The sequence below is a fragment of the Ciona intestinalis genome, chromosome 1, assembly GCF_000224145.3.
Source record: "Ciona intestinalis chromosome 1, KH, whole genome shotgun sequence".
Taxonomy (NCBI): domain Eukaryota; kingdom Metazoa; phylum Chordata; class Ascidiacea; order Phlebobranchia; family Cionidae; genus Ciona; species Ciona intestinalis.
Window position 1 is genome coordinate 2,366,333 of NC_020166.2, and position 19,309 is coordinate 2,385,641.

General features: G+C 34.7%; 4 protein-coding genes across 5 annotated transcripts; 3 read left to right on the forward strand and 1 right to left on the reverse strand.

Annotated features, from left to right (window-relative positions):
• The first annotated feature begins 6 nt into the window (after nucleotides 1-6).
• Nucleotides 7-4,217, forward strand: LOC101242017 (DNA polymerase I, thermostable-like). Of its 2 annotated transcripts, XM_004225452.4 has the most exons (7): nucleotides 7-48; nucleotides 297-434; nucleotides 696-762; nucleotides 1,203-1,406; nucleotides 1,925-2,073; nucleotides 2,592-2,794; nucleotides 3,359-4,217. In XM_004225452.4, exons 1-7 carry the CDS (start codon nucleotides 13-15, stop codon nucleotides 3,567-3,569), a joined length of 1,008 nt encoding a protein of 335 aa, XP_004225500.1. In that variant the 5' UTR covers nucleotides 7-12; the 3' UTR covers nucleotides 3,570-4,217. The 2 variants fall into 2 exon arrangements, with proteins under 2 accessions (XP_004225500.1, XP_026696632.1); XM_026840831.1 differs by lacking the exon at nucleotides 1,203-1,406.
• A 163-nt stretch (nucleotides 4,218-4,380) lies between these two features.
• Nucleotides 4,381-8,102, reverse strand: LOC100178741 (creatine kinase B-type). Its single transcript, XM_002130058.4, has 7 exons — nucleotides 7,943-8,102; nucleotides 7,504-7,630; nucleotides 6,694-6,936; nucleotides 6,062-6,273; nucleotides 5,553-5,624; nucleotides 4,970-5,121; nucleotides 4,381-4,717 (listed from the first exon to the last, which is right to left on the reverse strand). The coding sequence occupies exons 1-7, from the start codon at nucleotides 8,057-8,059 to the stop codon at nucleotides 4,534-4,536; spliced, it is 1,107 nt and encodes a 368-aa protein (XP_002130094.1). The 5' UTR covers nucleotides 8,060-8,102; the 3' UTR covers nucleotides 4,381-4,533.
• Nucleotides 8,103-12,216: 4,114 nt separating this feature from the next.
• Nucleotides 12,217-15,434, forward strand: LOC100181112 (WD repeat-containing protein 82-like). Its single transcript, XM_002130004.5, has 6 exons — nucleotides 12,217-12,418; nucleotides 13,088-13,185; nucleotides 13,659-13,942; nucleotides 14,214-14,326; nucleotides 14,693-14,805; nucleotides 14,974-15,434. The coding sequence occupies exons 1-6, from the start codon at nucleotides 12,255-12,257 to the stop codon at nucleotides 15,144-15,146; spliced, it is 945 nt and encodes a 314-aa protein (XP_002130040.1). The 5' UTR covers nucleotides 12,217-12,254; the 3' UTR covers nucleotides 15,147-15,434.
• A 1,082-nt stretch (nucleotides 15,435-16,516) lies between these two features.
• Nucleotides 16,517-19,136, forward strand: LOC100183463 (transmembrane protein 115-like). The gene is made up of 2 exons (XM_002129951.4): nucleotides 16,517-17,398; nucleotides 17,596-19,136. The coding sequence occupies exons 1-2, from the start codon at nucleotides 16,542-16,544 to the stop codon at nucleotides 17,810-17,812; spliced, it is 1,074 nt and encodes a 357-aa protein (XP_002129987.1). The 5' UTR covers nucleotides 16,517-16,541; the 3' UTR covers nucleotides 17,813-19,136.
• The last annotated feature ends 173 nt before the right edge of the window (nucleotides 19,137-19,309 follow it).

A 19,309-nucleotide genomic window follows, 5' to 3' on the forward strand; every position in this document is an offset into this window, starting at 1 on the left:
TACCCGTGTATAATGTCTTGGAGGACTGTCAACTATGCTCTGAACAAGGTATACCGTTACACCATTGTAAATTTTGTAAAGAATGTATAAGTTTTTGGGTAATGAGCCAATCATGGCCTAAATTCTATCCTCCATGGCATGCCACACTACAGGCTCTCACCCACATAGAATAGAATACACCATTTTTCAAGTCATTTAGTTACTATACCCCATAATTTTGCAAATTTGAAATTTCCGAAAGTTTAAAGTTTGGCAAAGTTGAAATTAGGTTGCTAAATATTTTCAATACTTTTCAGGTAATTCTTCTAATCAACTCTCTCCCACCATCGTGTGGTCGGCTACACCATAAATGTCTCACGTTAACAAATACAGGGAGAATGATAATGTCGGAACCAAATATTCAAAGCATACCAAAGCAGTTTTCAATTACAAAGGTAAAGAATTTCTTTTGTAAAGTTGAATACTTCAAAACGGAGCTTTCTAAACTTTTTTGCTAGCGACCCCTTTTTTCTGAAATTTTCTGAAAATGCCAAGCACCTGGAATTTAGGCCAGATTTGGTCAATTGACCAGTTCTTAAATTTGCGACACCATGTCGCAGATTCGCATTCAAACATATGATATGATTAATTAAATTTTTTTTTCTGAACATTATAAATTATGTGTACATTCATTAAACTTCTACTTTCTTATTTAGGGCAGTAAAAGTGAAGCAGATTCCGAACAAAGTTTCTGTTTAAGGAATATTTTTGTTGCTGGAAATGGTATGTATAATGTAGATAATCTTTTAGTGGCTCGTCTGGTTGAAAAAAACATCAAAGTATGTGATGAAGTGTTGTCAGATGGCGGTCAAAACATCAAAAATAAAGCACATTTTTTAATATAATATATTTAACAAAAAAAAATATAATAGTAATGTTACCTGATAAAGTCTTGCTGGATGGCAGACAAAATCTCGAAAATACACAATTTTATGTATAGTATGGTGGGGAAGAAGATGGGACATCTTTTTATTCTGTTTTCTTGTCCTATATGGTAGTAAACAAAGAACATTCAAAGAATTATAAAACTGTATCCTCACGACTCCCATAGACCGTTGTTAATTGTTTAAAACATGATCAGGATATTTGGATATTATGGATAAAGGTGTCCCATCTTCCCCAACAGTACTATATACCTATAATAATAATCCCAAATTATTCAGGTAAATTGCTCATATCAGCTGATTACTCTCAAATTGAGCTTCGGATCCTGGCGCATCTGTCTGGAGATGAAACTCTTATTGCAGCTTTTAATTCATCGGGTGTTGATATTTTCAAAAGTATTGCCGCCATGTTTTATTCCGAGATAAGTTCAATTGATGACGTAACTGATAAGCAAAGAGATACCACCAAGCAAACTTGCTATGGTGAGCATATAAGTAACTTCATGATTAGATATTAATATAGTAGGGTGGGAAAAGATTTAGCACATTATATTTAAATATCCTGACCAAATTTTAAACAAATAACAGGGGTCTATGAAAGTCGTGAGAATACGTTTTATAATTCTTTTATTGTTCTTTGTTTTCTACCAAATACCACGAGAAATAGAATGAAAAGGTGTCCCATCTTTCCTCACCCTACTGTAATATTATACACACCCCAACTGAGAGCAAAACCAAATTTAAAATCATTACACAAAATTACTACTTAGGTCAAATGGAAATAAAACGGAAATTTATTTAGTTTTCTTACAAACTTACACCCTCACTGTTTAGGAGTTACTGATAAACGATCACACACAAAAACTCAGCACATATTGCAATTTTCATTGCAATATAACATATACAAATTTTAAACGACATTTTTGCAGAAAAATTTATCGTATAACATATACAAATTTTGAAGGACTTTTTTGTAGAAAAATTCTTATTCTGTCTTCCAGGTATTTTATATGGTATGGGAGCCCAAACACTAGCACAGCAAATGAACACAAGCGAAACAGATGCACAAAACGCAATGGATTCATTCATGAATTCTTATCCCATGGTTAAAGTTTATTTTAATCGACTGGTTGCGCAATGCAAGGAAAAGGTATTGTAAATGAAACATATTATAATTTATAGATCGTTGTTGGAAAATTTTAGAACTATACAGTATGTGAAAATTTGAAATCTGCATTTCTTGCTAAAGATTCGTTTTATTTTTGTTTTGTTTGGATATTTCAGGAGTCATAACACAGGTGTTCTGTTTCATACACATTGTGCCTGTTTACTTGTAGTTACCAATTATATAACTTTGTGGTTGATGGTTTATTTATTTTCTGTATGGCCAACTATTTAGACAACCCATTAGTGACTACTTGGTAAAATCTTCAGTGTTTTTGACATTTAGAAAACCTGTGTTTAATGCCCCTACATTATTGGTGTTTATTCTAAATTAAAACTTTTAGGCTTTCTTAGTTATCATGCTTAAAGAGACTGACCAGAAAAGCTTCGTATAATGCCTGGGTTTTACATTTAAACTATTTATTCAAAAGCAGAAACGACTAAAATTCTTTTTTATCATGCTTAAATTCGAAAAAAAATCTAACAAGAATGTTTGTATTACAGGGGTACATTGAAACAATATCAGGTAGAAGACGTTATCTACCTGAAATCAAAAGTGTTCGGTTGAAGATGCGTTCACATGCGGAGAGACAAGCTGTTAATAGCACGATACAGGGTTCTGCTGCCGATATAGTGAAAATGGCAACTTATAAAATACACTGTGCTGTGGCTAGTTTAGGGTGGAACACATTACACCAAAATACCAGGTAATATTTTTTAATGTGTTGGTCAAAATTCAATTTTCTTAATCTATGCTCACTTTCGAATGTCAAAAAATTGCTGCTTTGTGAGTAATTTTTTCCTGTATGGTTGACAATTTGGACAAACCATTATTGAATATTGGGTGTTTCTTTAACCCATTCCTATAATGATAGCAGCAGTGAGTCTTGAATCTGCTATCCTCTGGTTACAAATTAGGCTCTTTAACTACAGCGTATTTGCTTTACCTTACCAACATGGGAACCCATTAGCGGGCATGAGGTGTATGAAATAGAACACTTGTGTTATAAAGACTGTTTTTGCTCTCCATGAGAGGATAAATCAGTTACATTACTTGATGTTAATTAAACATAAATGGGTCTGTCTGTTAGGTGTAGAGATCACACACTATTTTCTTCCAATAAATGTAAGTACGTTTTTAAGTGTGAGCGTGTTTTAACAACTATTGTTTTGTTGCTATATCCTGTATTTTCGTTTAAATCTCCGTAATCGAAGAGAGAATTAAGTTATTAATATTACATTCATTCATGACCTCTCATTTTATTTTTCAGGTCTAACACTACAGATTTTTTCTTGGTCCACCACATACATGATGAACTTATTTATGAGGTTGATGAAAAGAAATTACATGAAGCTGTTTCTGTAATAGAGCGTTGTATGGTGGATGCGTTTCCTATGTCAGTCAAACTAGCAGTTAGGATAAAAGTGGGGAAACTATGGGGTGACCTAAACAAATATGAAAACTTTATTCCAGTTTTATAGTTTATATGCAATGTATGTGCTAATATTTAAGCAGATGAAGTTTTTTTGTTTTTTTTACAAAAACAGTTTACGAATATGAATTATTTTGGTCGGCTTATTGTAATTCTATTCTGTAAGTCCTTCGTTACGGCACGCCATGGGAACAGAGATTTAGTCGTAGGTATTCATTGCCGTTTTATTGCAATATTCCATCTTTTTTTTCTGTTTGTGTATAACTTACAATGTGACTTTGGTTTCTTCTCCAATATATCATATTAATTGCTACTTTTAATATGTATGTTACACCATCACTGTTTAATATAATTTGTTTACAAAAAATTAATGAATTAACAAAATTTATGTGAGTTATTGCAATGTAAAAATGTTATAGCACGACATTGTAGTAAGTTTTATAACTATAAATGAAGTTTTATAAATTGTAAAATGACTGTTTAAAAATTTGTAAAGCATTTTATACAGATTTATGTTTCGCACTGCCAATTGTTCGAAAAATACCAACCCTTATTGACTTTTCATTGTTTAATGAATTTTAGTTTTTCCACTGTGCCACTAAACTTACGTAAAGTAGATTTTGTGTAATTGTTTTTTTGCCAAATATATTGAGTTAATGTTACAAAATAACATTAAAATAAATATTTTAAATAAATCCTTTGTTGTCATTTTCAGCAATTTCAAGTGTTTGTCATTTTTAATTTTTTGCATTAAAAAAAAAACAGTATTAGAGCCTTCTGTGTAACACCTTTGAGCCTGGTAAATAGGTAAGAGACCTTTGTATTAAAGATACTATAATTAAATAAATGGCAAGAAATTACAATAACGATTTTATTCCGTATATATACAAATGCATTGTTTTCAATTTTTTTAGATGCACACATGTATATATATGCTACTTTTTTCTGTCAATGTTCTGGGTTATATAGTTCATTTTTTTTCTTCAAGGCAAAGTGGTGATGTCAGCATCAGCTTAAAACTGCAATGGTTTGCCTTCTTCTAGCTGTTGCTCCATCTCAATAAGTTTGGTGACGCTTTCGTGGACTTGTTGCACAATTTCAACTTCCGAGATTCCAAGTTTCTTTATATTTGAGATGTCAAAAAGTTCCGGTTCAGTTGAGGATCGGTATTCGCCATGGTTTCCACGTTTGGCAACACTGCAAAAACAATTGGTTAAGTTTAACCTTTTTTCTGTTCTGCAAATTAAAATTATTTTTTATCTGTTTTTAAAAGTAAGATAAATTTTAAATCGCTTTTCAGTTTGGCAATTTTAAAATGTTTCTTTGTTTTTAAAGTAAAAGGGTAAAATCTAAACTACTGTCTGTTTTAAACAGTTTTTACATTATTACAGTATTTAAATCTATTGATTTTCAGAAAAAAGATCAAAACACAAAATCATTTTTTCTCACCCCAATTTCTTCAATATTTCTTCGAATTGTGGATGTGCTGACAAATTAGGAAGTCTTACATGGACACTGCATCTCATTGAAGTGCCGATGTTGCTAGCACGAGCACAAAGAAATCCAAGTTTCTTGTTCCATGCAAATTTATAACCAGCATTCTAAGAGAAACAGATTGTACATTAACCTGTGCCAGTCATTTTGAACCCCTTTGTCCCAATCAAAAGTGAGTCCCTTTTTAATTTAGTTTGGTCACCTACTACAGTGGTTCTTATACTACAGTGGTTCACATGGTATTTATTGTATAATGAAGTCCTATTGTACATAAAAGTAATTTTTATTGTGGGAAATATTAAATCTTTTTTTAGTTGGGTAAAATGTACCCAAAACTATTCCACTAAAACATCTCTTTTTAGTTATGCTTGGGATGTGCTGCAAATCACTATGGGTTATTTCTTCTTATAATGAAGCTTCACATACCCTGTACCTGGTATTATAGCTATAACAAGGTAACTTCTAAGCAATTTACAGGATATTATATTGTCAGGAAAAGAAACTCTTCTGCAAGCTTTTCAACAGAAACTTAACTTACCAACATTGCGGTTTCAAGTTGTTTTTCACCTTGCTTCCAGGTTTCAAAGCAAGTTTTAAGATCCCCACCAGACTAAAAATGTAAGGGAACAGTTACAGTAAAATGACTGTCATTACCACGCCATGCAAGGTGAAAGCAAGTTACATGCATTCTTTCATTCATACTAAATACTGTTGCCGCCATGCATATTATAATTGTATTTTGGCTTAGGATTTTTTTGTATTTAGTATAGCAGTACTTTTTTATTTGGAATGAATGTAACTTGTTTTATCATCATGTCGCCAAAAAAATGACAGTCGTTATAACTTGTTTTGTTTATACACCTCGTGTCAGCTTACAAGTTACCATGTATGTTACTTTGTGGGTGATTATTTTTTAAGGGATTTTTTACTTTTTATGTATGGTTGGTAATTTGGACAACTCATTAGTGACTACTGGGTTGGAGCAATTGTCATTAGGTGTCTCACCCTAGGACACCTTAGCCCACAATGGTAACAATATATTAATACCTGCATGGATATGATCCTCATATGATCTCCCTCGTTTACCCAGACGAAGAAGTCTTGTTCTTTGTTCATCATGATTCCTCTTGCGTCGGGCCAATCTCTTGCCAAACCATCGTTTCTAAAAGAAAAGTCGGAAAGATTGGAGAAGAGAATGTGCTCCTGTGTCAACCTGTTTATTTCTGAAGGCTCCATTGACTCCATTGAGTGATAAGAGCCTGCAAGGTTTAAACGAAATCATTAGAATGCTTAAACGTAAGTATTACTAAGCATTTTATACTTAAATATATAAGCGTCTTATATCTGAATTTAGTATATATGTGTGTATAAGTTTGCTTATAAAGAAATTGGCTTATGCATAAAACAAAGGTTGAAATATATATGTAGTAGGGTGGGGGAATAAGGGACAACTTTTCATTCTTTATCTTCTCCCATTTGGTTGTAAGCAAGAACCGTTCAAAGAATTATAAAACGTATCCTCAGGACACCCATAGACCGTTGTTAATTGTTTAAAACACGATCAGTATATAAATAAATTCTATTTACCCGCATGCGGCGGGGCAACGGCAGTCGTTTTAACACTGTCGTTTTGTTTCATACACCTCATGTTGTAACATGCAACACGGTTTAATTTAAACCTGCCAAATCTTGATCAAGATTCTTCAAGGTTCCCACTATAATACTTTCCACTTCTCTCCTTTGGGCGCGTGTGCAGCTTGGTGGGAAAGGAAATCCGCTGATTGAGCGACCGGCTCGGACACGGACCGATTTCACGTATTTTGTGTCCAATGGCTTGACGTCCACAACCCCAACCGACTCTCGGACATGATCAGCGTGCGACTCGGTAGCAGGGTCGAAGTTACCATGATAGTCCTTGATAACTGTAAACAATAAGAACACAATTTGTATTTATCCCTTTAGAAATGATAGCGAAGATCATGCTGTTTATAAAACGAAGCGAACGAAATCAACGGCAAAACGGCAGTGTTAAAACACGCTTGTGGGAAATATAGCGTCAATTATAAAGGTGTGGGAAAACGTCAGTTACAAACCGGGACTGGAAAATCCAAAATATCCAAAACTGCGGTGCATATATAGTGGGGTGGGGGAAGATGGGACACCTTTAGCACATATTATCCAAATATCCTGATCGGTTTTTAATTAATTAACAACGGTCTTTGGAATTCGTGGGGATATATTTTTATAATTCTTTAAATGTTTTTTTGCTTATTACCAAATGGGACAAGAAAATAGAGTTAAAAGGTGTCCCATCTTCCCCCACCCTACTGTATAATACATACTAAAAAGCAAAACAGTCTACTTGTAAGACCAAGTGATGTATATCTCTTTACATGATATTTCGGCTAAACGGCGAGGCGCGCCATATAGCCCTTATTGGGATTTAAGTTCCCTATTACCCATGAATACGAAGTTATAACGGTTATTACTTGGATAAAATATATCCTTAAAGAGAGTGTAACATTCTTCATCGCCAACAACCATACCGAACTGCAGTCCTGGTGTATCGACTCCGGTTTGAATGCACGAGTCCAAGGTTACACCGTTACTGGTTTTCTAAAAATGCGGTTGCTATTAACCTATATTAGGGTGGTGTAGGATCGGATGTTTTAATTTTTTCGTCATATTTGGTGATAAAAAAGAATTTTACAAAAGCGAACAGGATAGTAACGGTAAAACAACAGTTAATTGTTAAAATAGACTTATTGATAAAAAAAGAAAATACGTTTTGGATAAAAGGCGTGACCGTTTTGTTCTTCTCTCGGAAAACGACAGCAAAAATACTATTAAAAATACTAAAGGGAATCAACAGCTAAACGACAAACTCGCCATGGATAAAAAAGTGTGAGAAATAGAAGAGAATATTACCTTCTTGTAGAGCGCTGCATATACTGGTAAAGTCAAATGGTTCGACAAGAAGTTATCATGCTTCAACACGGGGAAGCTCTGCTTTGCTTGTTCGATTTCTTGAACTGAGAGTGCCATGTTATTCGATTAAATCTACGTGACCGAAGGAAGAATTAAATATTACGAAATGTAGTAATTCGCATTAGGTTTATGACTTTGCAAATTAATTACTCTACATTTAATTTCAATGGATTCTTTACTTCAAACCTGCTATTAGTAATTGGCATTCTATACAAAACTAGAAGCAATGTCGCGCGCAACGACTGTCGCTGTAGCATCTTAACATTGGTGTTGTGTGAAACAGAACAACTTTATTATAACCACTACAGCACTGCCCGCTCCGTTATATATGCGAAGATAAATAAATTATATATCGCATTTATTCATTTCCGTTTCGTATCGACGCCGCGACAAATAGTTACCACGCCTTAAGACATTGGGATACCAACTGAGACAAACAACAAACACGTCTGTACAGTTTGCAAAATAAGCCGTGTGTAAGTGCATTGCTGCATGGTAGGCCAAGATATAGCCCGTTGCGGAAAAGAAATATTTTTTCTTTTGCTAGTGCATTTGTTTTTTATTTGTGCTAAGTCGCAATGTATTTTAAGGCGGGTCAAACAATATGTTTTTGTTTTTCTTTCTTGTGCGATTTGCTGGTAGTAAACAAAGTAAATTTTCCAGAATTACATAATCGCAGCCCCGCGACTCCTAAATAGCGTTGGTATTTGTTCAAAACATAATCACATCCCATCTTACCCCATAATACGAAATACCGACCGTCGTTGATATAATTCGCGTGGTACTAAAATGAACGAAAACAAAAAAGCGAGAGAATTATGAGATTTACTGCGCAATATCTGGTACCCGTGGTAAAATCCTATTCATTATATTCCCTAATCCACGTAGAAACATACGTTATGTTAGTTGTGAAGATTATAGACGCTTGGTCTAACCCGCGTTCTTGCCACAAGAAACCATTGGTTTAGGTATTGCGCATATAATCAAATGATTTGACGATTCTAATCCATTTAGGCGAGGTCTTATATAGCGAGAAAATTACCACCTTCTGGGATTTATGCCCAATTTTTTCATGGACACTTTGAAAAAATAGGCAGAAAAACACCACGTCGGCGAATCATTTGCCTATTTACTAAAAAATATTCGAAAATCTGCGCATATACAGTTACGTCCAAACACTGTCTCGTCGTAGCTATAATGATGCAAAATTAAAGCTGCAACGAGTTTTATGAACTTTATTGGACACACCGGCACACATAGACCGCCCTATTCGACTTAGATCGGTAGCATACAGTATAAAGTACTTGTATAATAGGAAGCGAAAATGGCGCGTGAGAATTACATCCGCATACATTCATAGAGTTATCTCGCCGTTTATTCTGTGAATTGGGACAATATTAAGTTTTTGAAACTGTGTGACCTGCAAAAGCAAGTAGAATACCTATTACGCTAATACAAACTATTCCAAAAGCAAGTAGTATATCCGCGCATTATAAACTGTTGCATTAAGTTGGAGTAACCGTTTGTACATCTTCTTGACTCTGTTATTAATGCGCTACTAGTGGTGATGATGTTGTAGAGCTAAAGCTGTTTATATCTACTTTGTCTAGACCTGGCCTATATAGTAAGGTTGACTAAGATGTCACATTATTTCAATTTATTTTCTTGTTTTATTTGGTAGTAAACATAAAACAGTTTCAGAAATTATAATATACACCCGCGACTTTAAAACAGCGTTGTCATTTGTCAAAAACACGATGAGAAAACATGGGTTTTAGCTGGGTGCGTGATCTTCCATCCTATCACACATTACTATATTGCCAATATTTGTCATTTATTTTGCGTACTATAACATTAATCATCTGAAGCCACAAAGGCAACACATATTTAATTAACAACGATATATTTCATCCGCTAATTAAACGTTTGTCGCTAGCGGCTGAACCTTTCCAAAACATGTCAGACGCTGTTGCCACTTTATCAATATTGAATTCTATTTCAGCATATCGTGTTGTAAAATTGATGTGAAATTTGGCACATAGTTTCCTGCAAATTATCACGTTTTGGCTTGGAATTAATATTAATTAAACACTGTACGCAGAAACAGAGGGTGAATATTAATAAACAAAATGGCACGTTTAGGCCTAAAGCCTATAGCTTAAACATATAGTCTATGACCTGATATATTATGACTTTCGACCTTTAGACTTACCCTATAGTCTACAGAATACACCATCTTTTTTACAACATACCATAATAATAATTATTTGCCCATTCGTTTACAGTAGGCTACCGGCAAAATTGATTAAAACAGAGAAGAGATAGGACTTAACAGCAAAACGACCCCCCTTAACACGAGCTATATGAGTAGAAAATAACTTGGAAACCATTGCTAAAGTTTGGATGTGAAATACACTTCTGGTTTAACGTTTACTCTTGCAGTTATGGTGAAAATAAACGGTTGTTCGTGGAGTTATTTTGCTGGCTGTTGTTTTGGCCAGAACCGGCAACACGTGTGCCAGGAGACGCATGTGCTATAACTCATGGAACTATCACCACATCGCGCGAGATGAAATTACTGCGGCAGTTTCCTTTTGCAGCACGTTGTAACTCATTAGTCATGAATGTCTTGGTAAACAATAGAGTATTGTAAGAGGCAGTTATTTCGATTACGTTGGAGTAGACTATAAATATAGGAGGATGGGGGGAGATGGGACACCTTTTCATTCTCTTCTCTTTATGCATCTTATTTTGTAGGAAACTAACACATTGAGCGAATTATAAAACTGTATCCTCACTTCCATAGACCGTTGTTAATTGTTTGAAACACGATCTGATTATTCGGACATTATGTGCCAAAGGTGTCCCGTCTTCCCCATCCTACTATATATGTTAAAACATCCATATATAAGCAAATGATTATCCCCAAAACAACTACTCTTTCACGATTTAAACATTTATCTTATATATATATATCCAATTCTTCCAATTCTTCCACATTCTCTAAGCTGTACAGAAGCAGCTGAATTCATTGAGCTGGCACTACAGTATTATACACTTTATGACATATAGGTCCGGTGCCCTGGCATAGTGGTTAGCGCGCCTGCCTGTAACCCAGAGGTGGTTCAAGGCTCGACGCTGCTACCATTATGTGAGTGTATGTGTCCTTGGGCAAGACACTTAACGACAATTGCCCTAACCCAGTGGTCACTAATGGGTTGTCCAAATTATCAGCCATACATAAAAAAATCTCCCAAAAAATAATCACCTACAAAGTAACATAGCCTACATGGTAACTTGTAAGCTGGCACGAGGTGTTAAACTCGTGTGATAACGACTGTCGTTTTTGTTATTTTTTGGCTACGCGAGGATAAAGTAAGTTACATTCATTCATTCATTCATTCATTCATTCATTCATTCATTCATTCATTCATTCATTCATTCATTCATTCATTTATTCATTAGTCAGGTGGCAAAGGAACAACACCCAACATAATAAATCCAATTATAAAACCAATAGGTCCTTGCAATCACCATGGCCAATATACACAGAAACAAACGTCATACTTGTCGTTTCTTCACACCAGCGCCGTGGCACAGTTCGTATATAAGCGTACCTGCCTTAAACATAAAGGTAATCGGTTAAAGGCTCGTCGCTGCTACCATTGTAGTCGTATATGTGTCCTTGGAAAAGAAAGTTAACGGCACCGACCTAGTGGCAAAAATTGTAGATTCATTGTCTCACTAACATGCGAACTCCCAAACTCCCAGACAGTATGAAAGTTTCGATCGTATATGTAACTGGAAATCGTGGCCTAACCGTTTAAGCGCGTGCTGAAGGCATGGGAACAGATTATATACAGCCTAATTTCCAGAGTTCGATCCTCGGGCGGCGTAACATTTATTTGGGATTTTTTTTAAAGAGATTTATATGAAATAATATTTCTATATACACTTTTTATTTATATTTGCATTGCTACGTATAGTTCAAGAAAATCCGAACCTTTTTTTACGTTAAGAAAATTTAGAAAATACCACAGCAGCAAATTTTACTAAATTTCTATGTCTGAATCAAAGTCATGCTTCATAAAACATGTGTGCGATTTCTGAAATTATTTTAATTTATTGTTTAGTTTTTTTGTGTACTTGCAGTTTTAGAACGTTTTGAATTTGTAGACGAGTTAAACTGTTATATTGTTTGTATTTTTTAAATTTGTTCATTGTATATGTTACAGATACTTTATAATTGAAAATGAAGCTTGGCGACTCTGTAGTTAAAAGCTTTCGCGTTGCTAAAGTGTTTCGTGAAAATACAGATAGAATAAACAGCATTGACTTTTCTGCAAATGGAGAAAACTTGATATCAGCCAGTGACGATGATTCAATTGTGATATACGACTGTGCAAATGAGGGAAAGTAAGTATTTGATTGCTGTTTAAATGCATTTTATAACACACTGTGTTATAACACACAAATCTGAGACAGTACCGGTATTGAAGAAAAGTTTCTATATAGCAATTTTTATGTCCCATATACCTTACCTAAGTTTTATGCAGGTCATGGCCAATTGCATACATGGCAACTCGAGAAGGCACCAGGTGTTATGAGATAAGACACTGATGTTTATGTTCCACCAAACACGCGAAAAAAAAAGTTTTCTTAATTATTCTTTCATGCCTGCTTGGCAAAGATAAAGTGCATATATATATATGTTTGTATGTTTTTAAATGCTAAATTTAGAAAACAGATATAAAATATATACTAAAAAGAAATTTGTATACTACGTATGCATACCCCAGACTGCAGAGTATGGCAGGTGCACGCGCGATTTTTTTACAGACTTTCGGTTATGCACGCCACAATTTGTCCTACGCACGCCAATTAATTAAACAAAGAAAAAAATACGTATTAAATTAAGTAAGATTTCCTAACGTGGCTTGAAAATGTACATGCTTTGCACGCAGATTTTTAATGATAGCACGCGCGAACGCGAAAAATAACCGTCTTCCACGCGCGAGATCTCGTCAGGAACAGCCATACTTTGCAGACTGGTGCATACCTGATTTAACACATTGCATACTGCAGGTCAAAACGAACTCTTAACAGTAAGAAATATGGAGTGGACCATATAAACTACACGCATGCTGGTAACACAGTCATTTACAGCTCAAATAAAGTTGATGGTAATATTTCCTTGATTTTCAACTTTACCAAAATATTTAAACTAGTGCAATTAGAGTTGTTGTAATCGTAATTAGAGTTGTCAAATAAAATGTTAAGATTGGCATTGGTTTAAAAGTAGTAAATTTATTTATTTTGAATAGAGTTATGCAAACATTTAGATTAGTATTAGACATAGACAATACTATTTAGTAAAAACCTATGCAACGACTTATATTACAAATTAAAACAAAAACATATACATAAATTTAATAAGAAAATATTATTAAAGTTCAGCCTTTGGCTTGGTTATACTGTTGATATGCGATAAGGTTTAGTGTTATGTGTTTGTGCCTTCGATTTTACAGTAATTAGAGTAGTATATTTATAGTGTGTATTGGGAATTGTATGAAATTAAATATTATACTTATCAGTGTGAAATTGTAGCAGTTATATAAATTATGCATGACCATATCCTATCATTTTTTCATCATAGATGCGATTCGATACCAATCTTTACACGACAACAAATACTTGAGATATTTTGCCGGCCACACAAAACGAGTTGTGTGCTTATGCATGTCGCCAGTGGATGATTCATTCTTGTCCGGATCTCTGGACAAAACAATCCGATTGTGGGATTTAAGGTCACCAACGTGTCAGGGGAGAATGCAAATACCTGGTAGACCGATTGCTTCATTTGATCCGGAAGGTCTTATATTTGCAGCTGGTATCAACTCTGAAATGATCAAGCTGTACGACCTGAGATCCTTTGACAAAGTATGGTATTTTTATTATTTTAAAGACGCTTTTTCACTTTTTATTGTCCACTGACGCTGCCATTAATTAGCAGATATGAATTCCCAATGCGAATCTTTCTGAGTGAGAATTTAACAACATTATAAATTGAATTTGCTAGTTTAAAGTTTGTTGCAGTGTTGGTATATAGTATTAGTAAACGAAATTGAATATTTATTGTTTGTTTGTTTTTTGTAAATTATTGCTACCATTATTTAGTGATTATTTTTTTATGAGGTATTTGTCTGTGCAGGGCCCGTTTACCACTTTCCGTTTACAACAAGATAAAGATTGTGATTGGACGTCATTAAAGTTTAGTTCTGATGGAAAACTTATTTTAATTGCCACGAACGGAACTGTGATCAGGTAAGTGCAAATAAATGTAATTTTGTAATATAAACCTAAGGAGTCTCCTCTTTATTCCGTCTTCAAGTTGTTTTGGCGTGACTGCGGCGTGCTTTTGCCCTCCCAAATTCTCTTTACAGTGCCCTTATCACGTTTAACATTTTTTTCAATTCTTTCCTGTTTTTTCGCGGGCTTGTACTGTTGCGTTACATTGAAATTCAAGTCAAACCAACTTCCATGATAAAGTCTCGTCGTTTTGCAGATAAAACGTTGGAAATATATTACGTTTTTATACCAGATGACCCTAAAATACTATTTGAAATTATGTTGTTAAAATTTGTACATACATTATTATGTGTGTTAATATTAATACAATTTTTGAACCAGATTAATTGATGCGTTTCATGGCCAACCCCTTCAAACATTTATGGGCCATTTAAACACTAAAGGTCTTCCATTAGAAGCAAGTTTTAGTCCAGATGGGCAATACGTGCTTTCAGGTAAAAGTTTTAACATTTAAAAAACTCCAAGAGTCGTGAGGATTCAATTATGCATTTCTATAAATATTCATTGTTTACTACCTAATAAGACATTAAAATAAAAACTTAGATTATCTAACCCCAATTTATCTTAATTATCAAATAATTGCGATAACTTTTGACATTTAGGTTCTCAAGATGGTAGAATTCATGTTTGGAACGCAGAAAACGGAAGTAAAACAGCAGTCCTTAATGGTAGTCACCCTGGACCTTTGCAGTGCGTTAAATTCAACCCACGGTATATGATGCTAGCTTCAACATGCACTAACATGGCGTTCTGGCTCCCATCTGTAGAAGAGTAATGTCCTCGAATCAAGTTGTATGTAACTTAAGCTGAGGATATTATGTGGTGGATAGCAGGGCTATGGTAAAGACTTTAAGACGTCGTTTTTGATTTCTTGCGAGAAATGTTTTAGAACAAATTTGGAGCAGTGTTTCGTATCAAACTGTAAATTTAAACCTGCTTCTAGGTGTGTGAGAGCAGTAATACACTTTCATTTATTGTTTTTTTAAAATTTCTTTCGTTTTCTGCCATCTCTTTGTACGCAATCGTTGTTTTATCTTGTAATAAAAGAAAAAAACGGACACAAGGTTATGTAGTATGCATATTGTATTCGCTGTGCTGTACTGTGGTAACTAGGGAGTTTTAACCATTGTGCAAAATGTGTCTTACACATATCTAAACGTGCATTACACCTGTACGAACCATGTCAGACCAAATCATAGGTTCGGTTTCACATTTGTAGGCCTGCTGTGTAAATATAACACGTACTTTAATGTAATAGATAATGAAGGCAATTGTATAGTGAGTTGCCAGCAAAAAGTTTGCTTTTAAATTTATTTTAGGCGTAACTAATACCAACTGCATATTCTTTTACGTTCATGTCGAAAATTAACTTTTAAAAGTGGCCGACCAAAGTTTTAATAATATACAGTTTATTTTATACAGTGTTATGTAAAACAAGGGCCTATAACAGCAAAGGTTACAACTTCAAAAAATATATTTTAAAATAATATTTCGAAAATTTTGTTGTCGAGTTGTCCGCGTTGTAGCACTATGACGTCACAAATCAACTGACGCTGTGAGTTTGTGCTGTCATAATGTTGAATCGTAGGTTGTTGACATTTGCAACGTCATTTGATAAGTTAGAATGTTTATAAAATAAAATACATAAAATAGGGGTTGATAGTGTAGCAGTTTTTTGGACAGTTGCGTTATTCTGTATTTATCTACCTAACGTTCGCTGACGTGAACCATCCGGGTATCCTGTTAAGTCATCCTTATATATATATTTGTACTATTTAACGGCTATTAACGAATGTAACTTGTCTTATGCTTGCGTTGTCAGAAAACGACAGTGTTTTAACCAGGGTGTTCTGTTTTTATACATTTCATGCTAGGACTGCTAGCTTACCAGTGACAGTGACCACGAATGTAACTTTGTGGGTGATTGTTTTCTGGGGGACACCGATTTTTTTGTTTTTATGTATAATTGACATTTTGGACAACCCATTAGAGACAACTGGGTTGGGGCCATTTTCATGGAATGTCTTGTCTGAGGCGACCGGCCTTGAATCCATAACCTCTGGGTTTATAAGCTGTTAAATGTTTTAGACCTCTTTTTCTTGGCTGTTTTAAATTTCTTGTTTAATATCAATATCATTCTAATTTTCAGGTTATTTGGTAAAATATTACAATGGCTTCAGGCCTGCTTGTTAACGCAAGATTGGCGAGTGTAAACTTCATTCGCGAAACCAGTCTGACTGCAAAGCTTGGTTGCGTGCTGCTCAGTTTATTTTACGCCTTGTCGTATGTGTTCGACACTCTCAAGCCGCTGGCCATTACACCGGGATTTCTTATACCCCCCAACTTTTGGATATGGACAATATTTACATACCAGTTCATCGAAGTAAAGTTTTTTGTTGTACTCACAAACTTTTTGGTGTTAATCTATTCCTCTCAAGTGCTGGAACCGGCATGGGGCATGATTGGATTTTTATCGTTTTTCGGAATCGTAACAGTCCTGTCTGGCTTTCTTTCTGGATTTTTTTACCTGTCCTGCTACATGGTTACAAGAAGCCTCGGATTTTTGTTTGAAGTTAGCATTCATGGTATGGCAGGGTATACAGCTGGTGTGCTTGTGGCACTTAAGCAGTGTAGGGGGGATCAGATGATAGTAGGCTCTGTTGGACTCTTCATGAAACACCTTCCGATTGTAAATATCCTCTTGGTTGTGTTGCTCAGAATAGCAGGCCTCATTACAGGGAGTTATGTTGTTCTTGTGTGCTTTGGTACACTTGTGGCTTGGGTGTATTTACGCTTTTATCAAGGCCATAGTAGAGGAAGGGGTGACGCTGCTGAAAATTTTTCGTTCAAGTCATTTTTTCCAAAACCGCTCGACGCACCTATGGGGATCATTGCTGGTATTGTATACAACATTCTACTTAAAGTGAAACTTTGCCGGAAAACTTCGTACAGATATGATGTGGGCGCTCCAAGCAAAATAACGATCAGTTTATCTGGAGTTGATGCTTTGGACGCTGAAAGGAGAAGGTTAGATTATATTAATGGGCAGTTAAAACAAAATAAATGCATGATAACAAATACTTCAATGTAGAAAGAACTAAAAATCTGGCCATTAATATTCTATTGACACAGCAATAGTCACTGTGTGTGTTAAATTCTAATTGTCTGTTACTCTGTTTTATTGGAAAAATACCTATAGCTCTTATTTAAGTTTAAATATATAGGAATAAAGCCATCAAAGCTCTTGACGAAAGATTACAAAAAGCTGAGCAGCAACAAAACGATTCATCTGAGTGGCCAGAAATGGAAGACGATACAACAAACACTGAACCAAGGTCTGTAGAAGACTCAGTATCCACTTCTTCTGGGTCGTCAAGATCGGACATTGTTCGAATTGAAGTTGAAACTTCTTCGCCGTCTGATGAGAATCCGTCACCATAGAGGTTCCTTGTTTATTTACGCTATTTCTATTTTTAACTATTTTGTTTTAGACGGTCGGTATTTTAATTTTTGCGTCCACATAAAAATGTTAGAACAGCGGTCATGGGCGCCTAACATGGGTATGCAAGGTATGCGTATACACACTGAAAATAAATCAGAGTACCCAATAAAAATATATAAACAATGTAAAAGCTCATCTTACAAACAGGTCCTAAAATAAACACTATAGAGTGGTAATAGTGCAATGATGGTTACTTTGAGTTTTCAAAAGTTAGGCGGCTATGACAGCGGCTGTAGGCATTATGTGAAGGACGTACACTTGTAACTATTTAAGCAGCTTTGGCATCCACAGTTGCTAGTTGTAAATGGTATATTCGTATATTGCATTATGTGTAAATAGAATGCAGTGCACTTCGTTTTAAAAAATAGGTGTCTGCTTGAAATTGGCACTAATACATCCTTGCAAGCAACTTATATAAAGGAAATATCCAATTTGATTTTTCTTCCCAGACAAATTAGTGTCTGTGTGAAGTCCTATGCTGTTAGACTGATAACCAAAGTCAGTGTAAACAGTCTTAAATTGCCTAGGGTCATTTAGAACAATAGTTTACTTATAAGACTTATGTTTGCAGTTTTAAGGTAAACTCTTTATATGTTTTAGACAAGATATTACTAACTATGTGTGTACAATAAAAACAAAATCCAGTGGTCTACAAGTTAATACTTTTTAATTCTGGTTTAAAATCTGTACTGAAAGATTGACTGCACATAAGTTTATAACAATAGTGCCCAGCTGCAGTTGTTCTATTCCATTTACATTCATGAATGGTGTCCGTGCTTTTCCTGTGTAAATACATTGTGTTAAAACAATCTTTTGCACTGTACCGTTTAATCTTTCAATGTAACTGCAGTGTACAGTGCTTTAATTTATATGGGCACTAACATAATTGCATATTTAGTACTTTTAGCACGCTTTAAGAAACATAACATGTATAGACCATAATTACACCCGTGCCGTATTTAACACTTCAACATTTTAATTTTGTTTAGCGCAAAAATTTATAACACAATATACATATTGATATATATATATTTCATTCATTACCCTGAAGTGACAATTCTTGCTACTTGTTTTCTTGCTTTACTCTGTACCTGGTGAATAAAAGAGTAAACCATGTAGTTTCTCAGTCTATTCAGTAACTCCTGATACACAACATAATGTTTCTAGTTTCTTTAATTCAGTTTTAAAATTTGCAACTTTTTTTAGGTAACATTAATTTTCCACCTTATTCTTCTAGATCGGAATAAAACAAGGTTCAATTTATACAATGAAAATAATTATTTATGAGTCATGGGTGCAACAGCCAGGCTATTTAATTAAAACTTCTAATCTGACTACTCTTTCATTACATGTACCAGCTGGTAGCTACGTTACCTTATCTTATCTAAAATATTAATGAATTCATTTTTGTATGTTGCTTTAAAGCAGGGTTTTCA